Source organism: Chelonia mydas, chromosome 11, assembly GCF_015237465.2.
Source record: "Chelonia mydas isolate rCheMyd1 chromosome 11, rCheMyd1.pri.v2, whole genome shotgun sequence".
In the NCBI taxonomy this organism is placed as follows: domain Eukaryota; kingdom Metazoa; phylum Chordata; order Testudines; family Cheloniidae; genus Chelonia; species Chelonia mydas.
In genome coordinates, this window is record NC_051251.2 from 75,822,225 (window position 1) to 75,838,816 (window position 16,592).

General features: G+C 44.1%; 1 protein-coding gene and 2 long non-coding RNA genes across 4 annotated transcripts in view; 1 reads left to right on the plus strand and 2 right to left on the minus strand.

Annotated features, from left to right (window-relative positions):
* Positions 1–3,033, plus strand: part of LOC122462495 — a 28,990-nt gene extending 25,957 nt beyond the window's left edge. For both annotated transcript variants that reach the window (XR_006285055.1, XR_006285054.1), the window contains one exon: positions 1–3,033. This is a non-coding gene — a long non-coding RNA (uncharacterized LOC122462495).
* On the minus strand, positions 2,535–10,281 carry S100B (S100 calcium binding protein B). The gene is made up of 3 exons (XM_027828982.3): positions 10,082–10,281; positions 7,198–7,353; positions 2,535–4,408 (listed from the first exon to the last, which is right to left on the minus strand). The coding sequence occupies exons 2-3, from the start codon at positions 7,333–7,335 to the stop codon at positions 4,268–4,270; spliced, it is 279 nt and encodes a 92-aa protein (XP_027684783.1). The 5' UTR covers positions 7,336–7,353; positions 10,082–10,281; the 3' UTR covers positions 2,535–4,267.
* The window catches only part of LOC122462496, a 25,994-nt gene continuing 11,936 nt past the window's right edge, over positions 2,535–16,592 (minus strand). The window contains exons 2-3 of the long non-coding RNA XR_006285056.1: positions 14,125–14,140; positions 2,535–4,189 (exon numbers count right to left, since the gene is read on the minus strand). This is a non-coding gene — a long non-coding RNA (uncharacterized LOC122462496). The remainder of the gene's footprint in view (positions 4,190–14,124; positions 14,141–16,592) is intronic.

The window sequence follows — 16,592 nt, forward strand, 5'->3', positions numbered from 1 at the left end:
GCTTCTTCAGAGGCCCCATCAGTTCTCTCCTTTCAATCAGTGGAAAGTGCCTGCACAATTTTCAAGGTACCAGTGGAAAATCTGAATGGTTGTCCTCGGAAGAAGAGCGCTGGGTGGCTCGAATGCTTGTCTCAACAGAAGTTGGTCTCACAAAAGACGTTACCTCTCCCCTCTCTAACAGAGGAAAATACAGTCCACTGATCCAGCCCCCAGCCAGCGTGCTGTCCTAAAGCAGCCATGCTGTACGTGCCGTGATTTATTTAGTCTGGTTCTTGGTGTTTTGCTCCAATGATTGGAAACACTCCTTGGAGAATCCAATTTTCTGCCTACTTTATTTTGTCACCATTAGTGCAAGGATCAAAGCCCTCCTGTTTGACCAATAGGGCACCATAGCAATGGAAATGTCTGCTACCACCACTTGCTGAAAACATACTCGGACATTGCACAGGGGATTCTGCTCTTTCCATTTTCCCAGTGGTTTGAAAAACTAGTTTAAATTTACAGAGCAGGAGTTTGTTAGCAGTGGCTGAGAACTGTGAAGTCACTGTTCTTCCCCATGTTGGTGTGATTCTTATTTACTCTTGCAGCTCTAGCCAGCACTGAAGTCAAACAGTACAAATCAGTCAGCTCGCTCAACTGCCTGAATGTTCAGAACCTTTTTACAAAGCAGCCGAGTGACCTACTCAGCAGAACCTTCTATTTAGGTGGCTTGTTTGCATAAGACATCTCTAAGAAATACCCCACAGTCCAGACCTCTGTTAACGTCCCACAATCTTACAACCCCTGCCAGCTGAGCAGCTTGGTATCTCTCACATGCATTAATCAAGTGTGGTGAGACTCAGTTATTATAGACAAGGAAACTGAGGCACAGAAAGGCTAAGGGACTTGCTTGTAAGTCTAGGTTCCTAATTCATAGTCACATGCCCTGGCCGCCTCCCAGGAAGGGTGGGTAAATAGGGCTAACACGTAATTAATGCTCCTACCAGCATAGCATTTTCTTTTTAGGGTAATTTCAATTTGAAGAGTCAAAAAGAATGAAGGGAAGACTGCTGACAATATCAGGTCTAGAGTGGGAAACATCTCATTAGCAACAATTATTCAGATAGGATCAGGGTTTGTACTCTAAGTCTGGTTTGCACCCCTCCAGTGCAACCAAAGCAACTGGTGTCCAGGGGAATTCCCAGGTGCCATATGATTGGTGATGCAGCTCCTAGGCCATCCCTCTCCACTAAGCACAGGGGGCATGGCCAGGCAAAAGGGATTGTGTCTGTTCTGCTGATGCTGTAATGGCCCCGGGGGGCCATTGGCCGCTCTGTGGCAGGTGAAGCATCCCTGAGCACGTCTCAGTCAGTCCAGCAAATCTGGATCAGACTTTTCCCCCCACTAGTATAATATGCAATTGAACTATTTTTGGAAGGGACCATTCACTTGCTGTTCTAACCTGTTTAGTCTTGCAATGCCCCGCTCACCAGTTTGTGCATTTCAACCCTGATGTGGCTGTATAGGATTGTATTTAGGTGCTGGTTTTACTAGGAATTTATTATAGCTGCATGTGGTACTAAGAGGTCTCTACGTATTAATTGCATTGATTCTCTTTCCCAGTTCATGCAAATCGACAGAACAATTACCCCAGAGCGCACCTGTTCTGCTGACTTGGTACTTTATCAGTCACACAGTACCTGCAGGGGGCACGATGAACGTATAATACCTTCAATTCTTATGGTCTAGGAACACTATTATAAACATTGTAGATAGAGACAGATGTTACCACTGAAAGGGTTGTAATGGTCCCTCAGCTGGGTTTTTGGTACTTCATGGACAGTGCCTAACCCGAGGCTGGAAGGATTGACAGAACTGCTATTTTGGAGGGTCTGATGCCCCACACATCAGTGATCCATCACCATGCATTTCCCAGCTCACCATTTGTGACAACTGCCTGCCACGGTCAGCAGCAAGGACTGACCCAGAGCCCTCTCACCTAAAAAGGGTCACACATGAACTGCTACTGCTTGAGCTAAATCAGTAAATCTAGCTGGAGCCTGTAGCAGACTCAAAGGCCTTGTGTGGAACCAGCCACTTGAGGGAGACAAAACCCAAACGACAGGTTTCAGAGTAACAGCCGTGTTAGTCTGTATTCGCAAAAAGAAAAGGAGTACTTGTGGCACCTTAGAGACTGACCAATTTATTTGAGCATGAGCTTTCGGCTGTAGCTCACGAAAGCTCGTGCTCAAATAAATTGGTTAGTCTCTATGGCGCCACAAGTACTCCTTTTCTTTTTGCGAAAACCCAAACTGAGTTAATGAGGGGGACACACACGTATCTTACCCTCAGAAACTGACTGATAAATACCTTTTAGCGGGGCTGCACACACATAGATCCTGCTGCAGGATTGGGGCCTTCATTAGCAATCAAAAGGGCTGAAAAATAATAGAACCAAAAATTCCCAAAGATGTCAAAAATATGATGATGGGAACACTGAATGCTAATTTACTTTTTTCTAAAGAACTGAACTTAAAAATAAACCCCACAATCACTTGGTTAGAGCTGCTGCTTTAATTTGAATCCGAATGTAGGACAGTACCTTTCCTACATGCATGTCCTTAGCAAGGAACTATAGAAAGATATCTTCATTTCCATAAAACATAGGGCATTTTGTAAAATCAAATTATGGAACATTTAAAATGTATAAAGTGATAACCTCACTCTGCATTCTTTATATCCAAATACAAAATTTAGAATTTGAAACACTATTTCTAAACATCCCAGAAATTATATATACACATATTTAATATGGAAATCAAGGCCATCCAGATAATATCATACTGGCAAACTTAAAGTGACTCCCTAATTTAATTTAATTTAATTTTTTACTGTTCAATATTCATTAGTCCAGAATTAAAGTTTATCACTGACCCATTGCTGAGCTATGGGGAAATTTAAATTGTGGCCAACTCTTCTGAGCTGAGTTTGCTTGCTTGCACCATGAATTCAGTAGCACATTTGGAATGTTAGGGTATGTCTACATTGTGGAGACTGTATCGGCATAAACTGGGCAGCAGAGCCCTGTAATGGAGACCCCGCCGGGGGGTTTCTGTAGGCGTAGGAATATCACCTCCCCGAACATTAGCTGCAGCAAAGGAAGCCGCACTCTTCTGTCAACACAGCTGTATCTATGCGGGGGGGTTAATACCGCTGACTGAGGGAGCTATGCCAATATAACTTCCACGTGTAGACCAAGCCTTAGCCTAGAGAGTCGGTATTCTGAGATGGTCCATGGAGACGTACATCTTGTTCTGACCAGCCAGGATCAGTGGAGCAGGATTTTTATAAACATGCTTAAAATGGGTAAAGGATATTAGGTTCCTGGATCTCTGAAAGGGGTACAAGGACCCACCACCAACACAAAACCCAATACAATAGCTATATTACTAGCCCACAACAGTAGCGTGATAGTGTTTTTCATTCCTTCCTTCCCAGCGATCAGTCAGGGTAACTTTATACTGGGGGCGCTGTCTAAATGTACCGCTGTCTCTAGCCTATTTTTTTCAGCTCTCTCATTATCACAGTAGGTTTATGTGCCCTGAGTGCCCCAGCACCTATTTCCGCTAGTAGTTAAACAGTAGGAAGAGTTAAAAGTAAGAGAAAAAGCCTAGAATGTTACCTGCTATGCCTTTTAAAAACAATACTGTTGAAGATAAATAAGCTGCTGAGAAATGAAAATGCTCATGCAAGTGTAGTGTGGCCACTGAGTAATTAGCAAGCATCCTATCTATTGTTCTTTCACCATTCGTATTGCCCACTGGGTCTGATTCAAAGCTCACTGAAGCCAGAAGAAGTCTTGCCATTTAGTTCAATGAGCTTTCGATTAGGTCTCTGTTCTCCAGTCCCTTTATTACTTACTAACCCCCCTTTTTAAAAAAAACAAAAACAACCTTTACAATAAAACTTGGACGACTTTGGAAGGTCTATCTACTTGCATCTGAATCTGTGTATATATCTAGGCACGTAGCAGGAGAATGCTGTGCACGCTAGTTAAAGATAGATATAATACACATGCTGCTTAAGCGCTAGGCAGGCACTGGCAAACAGCCCTTTAAAAGACATTTATATGTTTCCATTCACAAAGCACACTGATCTTACTAAAACTACTTAGGATTAGCAGACTCACTCCTAGTAGCCCCTAAACCGGCTTGGTATCTCTAAATTAGAATTCATATTCTATCTTTAAAATCACACACAGCAGGTTCTTGGTTGCTTCTCTGATGTTTCACTCATGTTCAAAGAACTCATGACAAGCAGAAGTGACCATGGCAATGAAGGCTACAAATTCCTGGAAGTCGCATTCAGCGTCACCATCGGCATCCAGTGTCTCCATCACCTTATCCACTGTCTCTTGATCTTTAATTTCCTAGCCAAAACAAGAAAGAGCAGTTAAAGCTGGTGAACAAGGGATAGGGCTGTGAATAGGATTTAGGAGTCCTGGTTCATAATCTGGTTGTCTTCAAATGGAGCTAATAGACAGTACAGTAGATGTCACCATACTGGGTATTCTCATCATTCACTGTTTATTCAAAACACATCCAAAGAAGTTTCCCTTTCGTAATGTATCCGTTTTCCATGTTGCCTTCCAAGCACTGGCACAGGACTGTGGTTCCTTATGCAGCTTCCTTGCAACAGAGACCCACATGAAGTAGGAACGGTCAGCCACTTTTGTATACTGCATTGACGAGTATGTAAAACCACTTTGGAATAACAGTTTGTTTTTCCGTGGAAAGATTAAGGTGGTGGACATTTAAATCTAATCTGACTGGAAATGCTGTAACAGCAGAAAAGAAGCTCGTTCTTAAATGATCGACACATGGGCTACAATTTGGCTATTATTCAATACAAATATTCTGGGTCTGCAAAGAAGAATCATGTCTTCCCAGGATCTTTAATACAAGGACACACATTACGACATAGGCATGGAATTACTATTCATAGAGATTCTATAGTACAATTTAGTTAATTTAAAATTTTTACTTCATTTGATTCTATGCTTTCTTTCACATACAGTGCCACTCCCCCACCAGCAGGACCTAGTCTGTCCTTCTGATATATTTTGTACCCTGGTATTACTGTGTCCCATTGATTATCCTCATTCCACCAAGTTTCTGTGATGCCTGTTATATCAATTCCTCATTTAATACGGGGCACTCTAGTTCACCATCTTATTATTTAGACTTCTAACATTGGTATATAAGCATTTTAAAAACTTGTCATTTTTTGGCTGTCCCCCACATGATGTAATTGAATGGGACTTTTTATCATTTGACTGTTTCTCATCAGATCCTCCCTGTATTTTATCATTTTCCATCCTCTCCTCCTAAGGGATGTCCGAACCACACGCTCCTCCGCACCTGTCAGCTTTTCCCCTAGCCCTTAGTTTAAAAACTGTTCTACAACCTCTTTAATTTTAAGCACCAGCAATCTGGTCCCATTTTGGTTTAGGTGGAGCCCATCCTTCCTGTATAGGCTCCCCCTCTCCCAAAAGCTTCCCCAGTTCCTAAGAAATCTAAACCCCTCCTCCCTACACCATTGTCTCATCCACACACTGAGACCCTGCAGTTCTGCCTATCTAACTGGCCCTGTGCGTGGAACTGGGAGCATTTCAGAGAATGCGACCATGGAGGTCCTGGACTTCAATCTCTTACCTAGGAGCCTAAATTTGGCCTCCAGGACCTCTCTCCTATCCTTCCCCATGTCGTTGGTACCTACATGTACCACGCCCACCAGCTCCTCCCCAGCACTACACATAAGTCTATCTAGATGTCTCGAGAGATTCCCCGACCTTCACACCAGGCAGGCAAGTCACCATGCAGTGACTATTTCTTTTTTGTCATTCAAATGGATTTTGGGTCATGGCTAAATCAGGCTGAAGGGAGGCTCCTACCTCAGCTTTGGATCCACAGCCAGAACCCTCTCCTGGAATCAGCATAAGCTGTTTCTTGCGAGAATGGCCCTGGTGCACACCTAACTCCACACCAAACAGAAGGGTGGAGAGAGCGGCGGTGGACACCTCCCTTAGCTTTAGCCCAGTGGTTAGAGCACTCAGCTGGAATGTGGGAGACCCCAGTTCATTTCCAACCCCCAGCTGATGAGGAGAAGGGATTTGAACAGCAGTTTCCCACCTCTGCTTCCTAACCACTGGACAAGGAATATTCTCACCTGGGGCTCTCTCAATCTTGTGTATCAATGACTAAATACTGTATGCATTGGGCCAGAGAGAGTGACTATAATACAGGGGTTATGGCACTCGCCTGAGACATGGGAAACCCCTGTTCAAATGCCTTCTCTTCTTCAGGCAGAGGTTGGAACTAAGCTGGGTCTCCCACTGCCCAGGCGAGTGCCCTAACCACTGCGCTAAAGGTCAGAAGGGAGTCCCCGCCTCTTCCTCCTGCCACATGTGTGGAGTTATGCATGCTCTGAGCACCCCTACAGGTGAGCAACACCTCCCTCCATTGGGTTCAAGCATGGTGCTGGGGCTTAGGCATGAGACAGGCATCCAGATGCCTGCCTGAAGCAGTAGTGCACATGCACAGAGGCAAAAACATAGGCACCTAGGGGGCTTTTAGAGTACAAATTTAGGCATCTATAGGATTGGGCATCAGCTGAGCAGGGATTTTGTGGATCAGAGGAACAACTAAAGCTGCAATTTAGGTACCTAAATTTGGGGATCTGGGCCCTTGTGCTTTCCCCCACAGGTGACTGGACCTTGATATGTACAGTCTGGCCCCTCACATATAAGCACCTGGGAAATACACAAGAAAAGCAAAAAGATAATTCCATGGAGAGAGAGCCGCCTGCCATCCAGAGGGGATATGCTTTGCCTTCTGAATGAGCTAACTCCCTTTTATTGCCCACCCTCTGAGTAGCCATTAAATCAGGACCGTCGCTTCCCTACCCCCAAGAAACACAGTACAAGACAAAGGCTGAAGTACTGGAAGCAGTCCATTGCACTGAGCCCTTTGACAGTCACAGCTTGAGTATATGTACTGTTCCCATTGCCACGGGAAGCAGCCTGCTAGCTAAAACTATTTCAACAAACAACATGAGCGCTGAGAACTGTTGAAGGCTACTGTAAACATCTTCAGGCATCTCGACATTTGGTACACAATAGAGTAAAGGGCAATTCATTGTTCAAAAGGCAATACTCACGCCTAAAAAATGGGGGAGCTCATTGTTAATGAGCTCCTTTAATTCAGATTTCTTCAGCTTGTGTTTGTCTCCCTCCTTTCCCGAGTACTGGTGGAAAGCTTCAATGATGGCAATCATGGCCTTTTCCAGAGCAGACATTGTTACAGTGGCACTCGCCTAAAATGAAAGGGATTGGGAGGAAACACCGTGTTAAGCTCAGCGTGTGGGGGGTTTAAACGCCTTTCTGCCTTCTCTGTGCAACTAGACAACCCTTGGCCCAACAGTGTTATGCCACAAGGGCCTGATCCAAAGCCCATGGAAGTCAATGGAAAGATGCCAATAAATTTCAATGGGCTTTGGATCAGGCCCCAAATGAGCACTTAAGGAAATAATGCCAGCAAAGAGCTGACCATCTGTGGAAACTTATTTCAATTGATGTAGCTTAAGGTTGGGAAACACGTGTGGGACATTGTTCTTACTTTAAAACCTTGGGTAACAAGCAGAATATTTGTATATTGCCAAAACAGAGTCAGCACAGACCTATTGTTAAAAAGGAGGTACCCTGCAGTACTAGATGGTCCATATATTCATTAGCTTATCGTCAGCATCACTAACAAAAAGTAACATTCTGAAGGGAGGATTACTGGGTAACATAGACATAGGGGTTTTTCAATTTCACCATTACATTCAAGAAGAGTGCACCGTGGGGAGTTGGGGAGGGAATAGCTGCTATCTGTCCGGAAAATTCCCAGACTTCCCTAAAGTGTGAACACAAGTTTTGCACCTTGATCTCCACTTTGGCAGAGTACAATAAATACATAAAAGCCAGCAGGCTGTTAAAAGACGTAAATATGGCATAGTCAGAATACACAACCCCCACCAATACATCAATGATTAATTGATTTTTTTCTGTAAAATGGTACTGACTGCCCTGCTTTTCAGTGGATGGGCCACCAAGCCACAGAGAAGCATTTCACCCCAAGATGTCAGGGAAGATCCTCAGCACTGACAGAAAAAAAGGGGAAAAAAGCAGCAAGTGAAGGTCTGAAAAACAGTTTGTCAGCTGAAGTGCCACAAAACTATTTTCAACGAGACATTTTGGCCAGGTTTTAGTTTCCAACCTAGCTCTTTAAAATAAAAATCTGTTCAATCCAGAGACTACTAACACTGCAAAAGAACTAATCTTTGAAACCATCTGTGACCATGTAACATATTCCCGTGGCAACTACGGCCATTGCTTACATAGGAAAGTATTTAATGGATTTTTAGCTTTTTTTAAGTGCAGTTTAACAGCTGGGAACAAGGACAACCAGCCCCGTGGGAATCGCCAGCTTTCTGCAGACCACCAGGAATGCTCCATGAACCACGGTCTGCAGCCCACAAATTGGGAACTACAGACTTACACCAATTGCCTGAGCAACACATCACCTCAATCATGGTATTTTTTAAGGTTCTGGTTTTTTCACCCTTTGGAGATTGTAATCACATATGGAAAATACTGCCCTCAGTATGAAAACAGTGTATATGTCTCCAACGCAGTATCTTTTCCCCAAATTTGCTGCAGAATCACAGTTCCAGTTTCCTGTGCTGAGATTTATCTATTTAGGTTCTTACTCTAGTTTGACCTTGTCTTAGCAAAAAACATCCTTTCTTACTTCAAAAGGAAAAAGCTTACAATTTTTGTCACATCACAAGAACCTGTCTTAGTCACTTACATAGCACTGGGGAACCGCAGGGTGTAAATATTTATTTACACATGTGAGTTTTCTTGGTTCCTAGCATGTGTTATGGTTACTTCTTATGTTGAGTCTTTGAGCAGCTGATTTGCTCCATTTTTAGTCTGCTGGATTTTGTATATTTTTGTTTTCAGTGCTTCACAAAGTTCTTTGTAATCATCTCTATTCTCCAGCTTTTTCTTTCTTTTACTTCTCAGATTTGGTTGGCTCTGTCTTTATTACCCGATCACTGAACGTCTCTATCCCCACTGAGCCAACAGTACATTATGAGATCCAGTTTTCATAAGCACTAAGTGCAAGCAAATATGCTCATTTCCCTTCATTCTGCACTTGCTTCTGATATGCTATTTATTATGCTAGCGACAGAATTTAAGTGATGTACGTCCTTACCTCCTGAAGTTACATAAATATTTGATTTCCAGGTTTCCTATAGATTTCATATAGATAATAAACCCCCTTTAAAAGATTATGACATAATGGGAAAAGATGTAGAAAAATCAGCCACCAGAGTTTCACAGTACTCTGATATTAACTAAAACCTTTCTTAACAAAATAAAAGCAGACTTTGCTTTTGTTGGGGAAAAAAACGTGGTGCTTGAAGATCCGTGCTGGTGCAAGTCAGCACTGCTCTATTGACTTTACTACTATTAGCTACTACATCAGAGGCTAAGGACTTGCCTCATGATGTAACTTGCTATTATAGACCAATCTTTCTCAGCCACAGGAGTAAGCGAATGGGCAAATCGGCTTAAATTAGATACAATTAATGCTCTTTGGAAAAGTTACAGCCAGTAACTAGCACTGCTCTTCATTTATTCAGATCAATATTCCCTGCTCATGTTGTAATGGAAATTGCTTGACGGACACAATTACATTGTATCACTGTCTAATTTGACGACATTTGCAGACATAACAAAATGCATGAAAAGCGTGCCACAACTCTGTTTTGGCTGCTGCTTCACCCCCCCCCCCTTATTTTCTTTTTTTAAGTGTTTAGTTTGACAAAACCCCAATGGTTTGAAGGTTCCAAAGTGGGGGAGGGGAGGGAAAATGACTCCTACTTCAATAATTAGGTTGGTATGTGACCCACCTGCATAAATATTCAGAATTAGCATTTTCTAACAAAGTCATTTCCTTCTAAACACCATCGTATTATTTCTGCTACTCACCTTCCTTCTGCGCCCACTTTTTGCTGGAATCAGAGCAATGTCTTCTAAGCCAGCAAGGGGGAAGCTTCTTATTTCATCTGTGGGGGAGTGGAGAAGTCCATCGACTAAGATGCTGTACTTCTGCAGAACAGCAGCAGCCAATGAGGACCTGAGGAGGAGGTGGGGGTAGGAAGGAGGCAGCTGATTCTTGGACCTGATTTCCTGGAATGGGTGGAAATACACACAAGGGTGCATTGAGCAAGCTGTTATCCCACATCAGTTTGCTCTGGGAGCTGCTAACTGATACACTGGTACCAGCGAAAGAAAGATCTCTTGTAAGGAAAAGTAGACAATCAGCTTTTTAATTCCTAACAAGAAGTTTGTCCTGGGTTTCTTGTTATTAACAAAATAAGGGAGAGGAATTAGCTAACTGCAATAGAATGTATATGCCAGCCCTCTGGTGACAAAGTGGAGGCAAGGATTAAAACTGGAAGAATGACAGAGGGATCACACATTTATTTTTCAATAGTTACTAATGCTAATAACTCTCAATAACAGCAGTATTGCAGTTGCAGATCTGCTGTACTGTGGGACATCAACCAGAGCCAAGGGAAGTAAAATTAATTGACATTTTTTAAGGGATGCCAAAGGGGTTCGGATAAAACATTGGCTGGACCAGTACTTAAAACTCAAATCCAACCTGACTATTTTTTAAGTCAAAAACAGTTTAGTTTACTATATCTGTTACATACCCCCACATCATTAGCTTCTGCACCTCCTGCTCTTGCCCAGCTTGAGAAAAGAAATGCCATGAGAGAGAATCAGTTTGAAATCCTTGCAGAAACCGCCTATTTTAGGGGTTTATACTGCACCTTCCACATAGAATCGATAGTAATAGCAAAATTCCTAGTGGACTTCGTGGAGTCTCTGGCACGTCTCCTTTTTCAGGGTCAAGGCATTGTTTGGGTTTTTTTAGATTTTATTAGTCCCCCTGAGAACTGTCCTCTGGGGTCTGGCAGCAACACCCTCAGCCTGGGCCTTTGCCTCTTCAAGGTGACACCCAGTGAGTAGAGTTTTGTTGGGAAAACTCACCCCCCCCCCGACTGAATTAGCCCTTCAGCTCCTAGATAAATCGGTTCGCAAGTGGCAGGTTCTACTCCGGCTGCTAGCTCAGGGCTGCCTGCTGTCTGTGAGAGTAGCAGAGCGCTAGGGTAGGAGATCAGGAGTTAGGAGTTTAGTAGTTATTATAATCTGCACCTTGAGCCCTGCATCTCTGTGTGGGGATGGGAAATCCTGGGAACAGAAGCAGCGTGACTCCTGCAAGAAGAGGACGCCTGCCAGCTGTGATTGTCAGCCCTCCGCAGTGGCTGAGGACTCTAGCTTCATCTTAGACCCCGAGGATGCTTCATGGAGTTGTGAGTCACCATCTTGTAGTTAGACAATATCGTTGTCACAGGACATCAAGAGCCCCTATGAAGTACGTGTGCCAATGGGATGCTAAATTTAACTCTTGCTCTATCTGGTCATGTGACTGGGGAAATTCATGAGGATTATCAGTGACCCCGAGAGTCATATTTCACCCTGTTCTGTTATATTTCCTCCCTGTCTATACATTCAACAGAGGAATTATATTATTGTGTGTTTGTAGTATTTCTTGGGAGTCTCCAGCTATCTGGCAAGTAAGTGGAGGTTACCCCATGGTTAGAATTTTCCTTCCTAGCTGCCGTGGTGATCCTGCCAGGAAAGAGCACGGAGGGTGGAGGCACCGCCAAATAAATTCCTATGAGAAGAAAATAAGGAAGTTGCACCCTGCTGGAGGTGGGAGCCAGAAGAACTCAGGGCTCTCTATCACAACCTGTAAGTAGATTGGCATTAAAGGAGGTAACTGGGAGGACTGGGGCAGTACATTGCACTTACTGGGCAGTACTGGGAGTGCCACTCACTACAGGGATTGCTTCTCAACAAGAGAGGTGCCTTTTAAAGCCCTGGGAACCGAGCATCGCTAACAGAAGAAACTTGTTCAAGCCCCTCAATAGGAGAAGAAGAAAAAAATTGAGTGCACACGTGCATGTATTATATTTTTTAGAAAAGAAAAGAAGAAAGGGGAAAACAAATGTTCCAACAACTATAAAGGTACTAAGAACTAACTAGCAAAGCTAAAATACTAATAAAAGAGGGAACAGGCCCACAGGTATACTCTGTTTCTGGCCAAAGGCAGATGAGAGGGAATGGAGGAAGGTTCATCTGTGCAGCCCTATGTAGCCTTGGTACAGGGCATGAGGATGTGTAAGGCCAAAAGGGGAACTGCTACCAAAAGTCTCAGATCAAAGGCAGAGGGATTCATGTGCATCTGAAGTGGAGTGCCCACTCAAAGAAGAGCTCATGCAATCCTGGAATGCATAATCAGGGGAATCTCAAGTAGGAGCAGAGGGGTTAATTTACCTGTCTATTTGGCACTGGTGCAACAATTACTGGAATCTTGGGGCCAGTTCTGGTGGCCAGAATTTAAGAAGAATGTTGATAAATTGTAGAGGTTGAGAGAAGAGCATCAAGAATGATTAAAGGATTGGAAAATATGCCTTATGGTGATAGATTCCAAGAGTTCAATCTATTGAGATTAACAAAAGAGAAGGTTAATGGTGAATTGATTACAGTCTAAGTGTCTACAAAGGGAACATTTAATAATGAGCTATTCAGTATAACAGAGAAAGATATAACATGATCCAATGGCTGGAAGTTGAAGCTAGACAAATTCAGACTGGAAAGGTGGTATAAATTTTCAGCAGTGAGAGTAATTAACTATTAGAACAATTTACCAAGGATCATGGGGGATTCTCAGTGGTTTGAGCATTGGCCTGCTAAACCCAAGGTTGTGAGTTCAATCTTTGAGGGGGCCATTTAGGGACCTGGGGCAAAAATTGGAGATTGGTCCTGCTTTGAGCAGGGGCTTAGACTAGTTGACCTCCTGAGGTCCCTTCCAACCCTAACCTTCTATGATTCTATGATTCCCCATCACTGAACATTTTTGTATCAAGATTGGATCTTTCTAAAATCTCTGCTCTAGGAATCATTTTAGGGATGTTCTCTGGCCTGTGTTATACACGAGGCAGAATGGATGATCACAGGGGTCCCATCTGGCCTTGGAATCTATGAATGAAGTTGTGTATTTATAAATTTTCTATTTTAATAAAGCATTCCAATGATTATCAAAGAAAATGCAATAATATCCATAAACCGTGGTTTTCAACGAATAATCCTAGTGAGTTGTAGTCATGGTATTTAGCAGGAATTTTTAACCTCATCTCATGGAATAGTTTTAAACATAAGGGTTAAGGTGGTATAGATTTAGATTTCAAGCTTTTGGGGGCAAGAACTGTCTTACTATGTGTTTGTATGGTACCTAGCACAATGGAGCCCTGCTCCTGGGCAAGGCCACTAGGTACGACCATAAACCTATTAATAATGTGGAATTTCCAAGGTAAATTCAGCTGGAACTAGTGGAGTTAAGACTCAACATGGAAAACAAGCAGCAGCAATTGACTTTTTAGTTAGAGTCCCAAATATAGACTCATAGGAGATCAGGGCTGGAAGGAACCTCAGGAGGTTCTCGTCCAACCCCTGCTCAAAGCAGGAGCAACCCCAACTAAATCATCCCAGCCAGGGCTTTGTCAAGCCTGACCTTAAAAACCTCTAAGGAAGGAGATTCCACCACCTCCCTAGGTAACGCATTCCAGTGCTTCACCACCCTCCCAGTGAAATAGTGTTTCCTAATATCCAACCTAGACCTCCCCCACTGCAACTTGGGACCACTGCTCCTTGTTCTGTCATCTGCCACCACTGATACTCATACGTCATGTGCCCCAGTCCCCTGATCATTTTCGTTGCCCTCTGCTGGACTCTCTCCAATTTGTCCACATCCCTTCTGTAGTGGGGGCCCCAAAACTGGACACAGTACTCCAGATGTGGCCTCACCAGTGCCGAATAGAGGGGAATAATCACTTCCCTCGATCTGCTGGCAGTGCTCCTACTAATGCAGCCCAATATGTTGTTGGCTTCTTGGCAACAAGGGCACACAGCTGACTCATATCCAGCTTTTCGTCCAGTGTAATCCCCAGGTCTCATAGACCTCATAGATATTAAAGTCAGAAGGGACCATTATGATCATCTAGTCTGACCTCCTGCACAACGCAGGCCACAGAATCTCACCCACCCACTCCTGCAATAAACCTCTCACCTATGTCTGAGCTATTGAAGACCTCAAATTATGGTTTAAAGACTTCAATGTGCAGAGAATTTTCCAGCAAGTGACCTGTGCCCCAGGCTGCAGAGGAAGACGAAAAACTCCCAGGGCCTCTTCCAATCTGCCCTGGAGGAAAATTCCTTCCCGACCCCAAATATGGCGATCAGCTGAACCCTGAGCATGTGGGCAAGATTCATCAGCCAGATACCCAGGAAAGAATTCTCTGTAGTAACTCAGATCCCATCCCATCTAACATCCCATCACAGGCCACTGGGCCTATATACCATGAATAGTTAAGATCAATTAATTGCCAAAATCATGTTATCCCATCATACTATCTCCTCCATAAACTTATCGAGTTTAATCTTGAAGCCAGATAGGTCTTTTGCCCCCACTGCTTCCCTTGGAAGGCTGTTCCAGAACTTCCCTCCTCTGATGGTTAGAAACCTTCATCTAATTTCAAGTCTAAACTTCCTGATGGCCAGTTTATATCCATCTGTTCTTGTGTCCACATTGGTACTGAGTCCCCAGCCTGTAGCGGTGCACAGGATTCTTCCATCCTAAGTGCAGGACTCTGCACTTGTCCTTGTGGAACCTCATCAGATTTCTTTTGGCCAAATCCTCCCATTTGCCTAGGTCACTCTGGTCCCTATCCCTACCCTCCAGCGTATCTACCTCTCCCCCCAGCTTAGTGTCATCTGGGAACTTGCTGAGGTTGCAAGTCAAGATATATCACATCCACTGTTTTCCCCTTATCCATACAGACATCCAAATATACAACACTGATGTTAGGGGACACATAGTACAAGCACCCGTCTTGGTGAACAAGGTGAAAGGGTCAGTGAGAGTTTCAAGAAGCCCTGTGTGCTGCTTCCCTGCACCCCCCAGCTGTGTGCGGTTAAATTTAAACCAGCCATTGCCCATTGTCACTACCCAGCTACATGGAGGCAGGATGCCAACCTCTACAACACTCCTACTTGTATGATATTAGAAAAATCTCTGCCTTCCAATGCAACCACGAAACAATGTGCTTTTGGGGCATTTTTTCTTCATATTCAAGGGACACCAGCCAGAAACTGAGTCAGTTGAAAATAGAGTTATAAGCAATCTCCAGTTCCACACCTTCCCATGCGTCTCCAATTCTTCAACCTCAAAAAGGAGGTTAGTCCTGAAGTATGCATTTCAGTTTATTCTGTCACAGATGAGAAGTGAGAGAGATGCTTATTGCTCCATCAGTTTGATGAGAATAAGGATAAGAAGGATGCTCATTACTACGGTGACTAGTAACCATGGGCAAATCTTAAATGCCTTCTTCCTGGGCCAAGAAGGTAATGAGAGAGCTTGTGTGAGATTTCTCTCGCTTATTCTTTTGATTAGCAAAACTGGTAGTTCTTTGGGTGAAAACTCCCAGAAAAATCCCAGAGCTTCCTTCCAGGGCTGCAACCCTGCATACTTGCTCTCCAGGCTGAGGACTGCCCTGGCACCAGGGACCAGGGCTCCACACACCCCAGCACTTCCATCCGTTGGCTGCAGTCCCTATGGAAAGCAGATTTACGGGGCTCCAGCCAGGGATGGAAGTTTTGGGACATGCCAAGCCCCGGTCTCCGGTATCAGGGCAGGACGCAGCCCAGAGAGCAGTACCATGTGACCCTGTGGGCCCCCAGCATCCCCATTCCACATGTAAAGCCCCAGCATCCAGGCAGCAGCCCTGCCTGCAGCCTGGGACCCACTGCTTCCATTCCTGGCTGCCAGCCCACAAACCTGCTGGCAGCTGGGCTTTCACATGGAGTGAGGGTACTGGGGGCCCACAGGTTTGCACAGCAAAAAAAATGTTGCCAATAACCAGCAAGCCTGTTGCCAATATCCAATTAATGCTGTAGTCAACTGGATGATATTGGTGACAGGCAAAATGTAACCACCAACAGAAAGGTGTGATTAACAGGGTTGCTGTTGACATGGGAACCTTCAACCGTGCTACCATCAAAAAAGCAGAAATCTCTGCCAGGGGGCTGAAAAAAGAACACCCCAGGTTACCAGAGTTGATGCTATGCAACATCAGCAGGCCAGCCTAGCTGAATGGCTTTTTGGTCCTGGGTTCAGGAAAGAGAAAGATCATTTAGGACGTCCTGCACAAAATCATAGAAATGAAGGGCTGTAAGGACTTTGAAGAGTCATCAGGTCCAGCCCCCTGTGCTGAGGCAGGACCAGATAAACCTACACCCTCCCATCAATGGCCACAATGTCTGTCTGCATTAAAATTCAGAAGAGAACCTTACGAGATGAACACTTCTG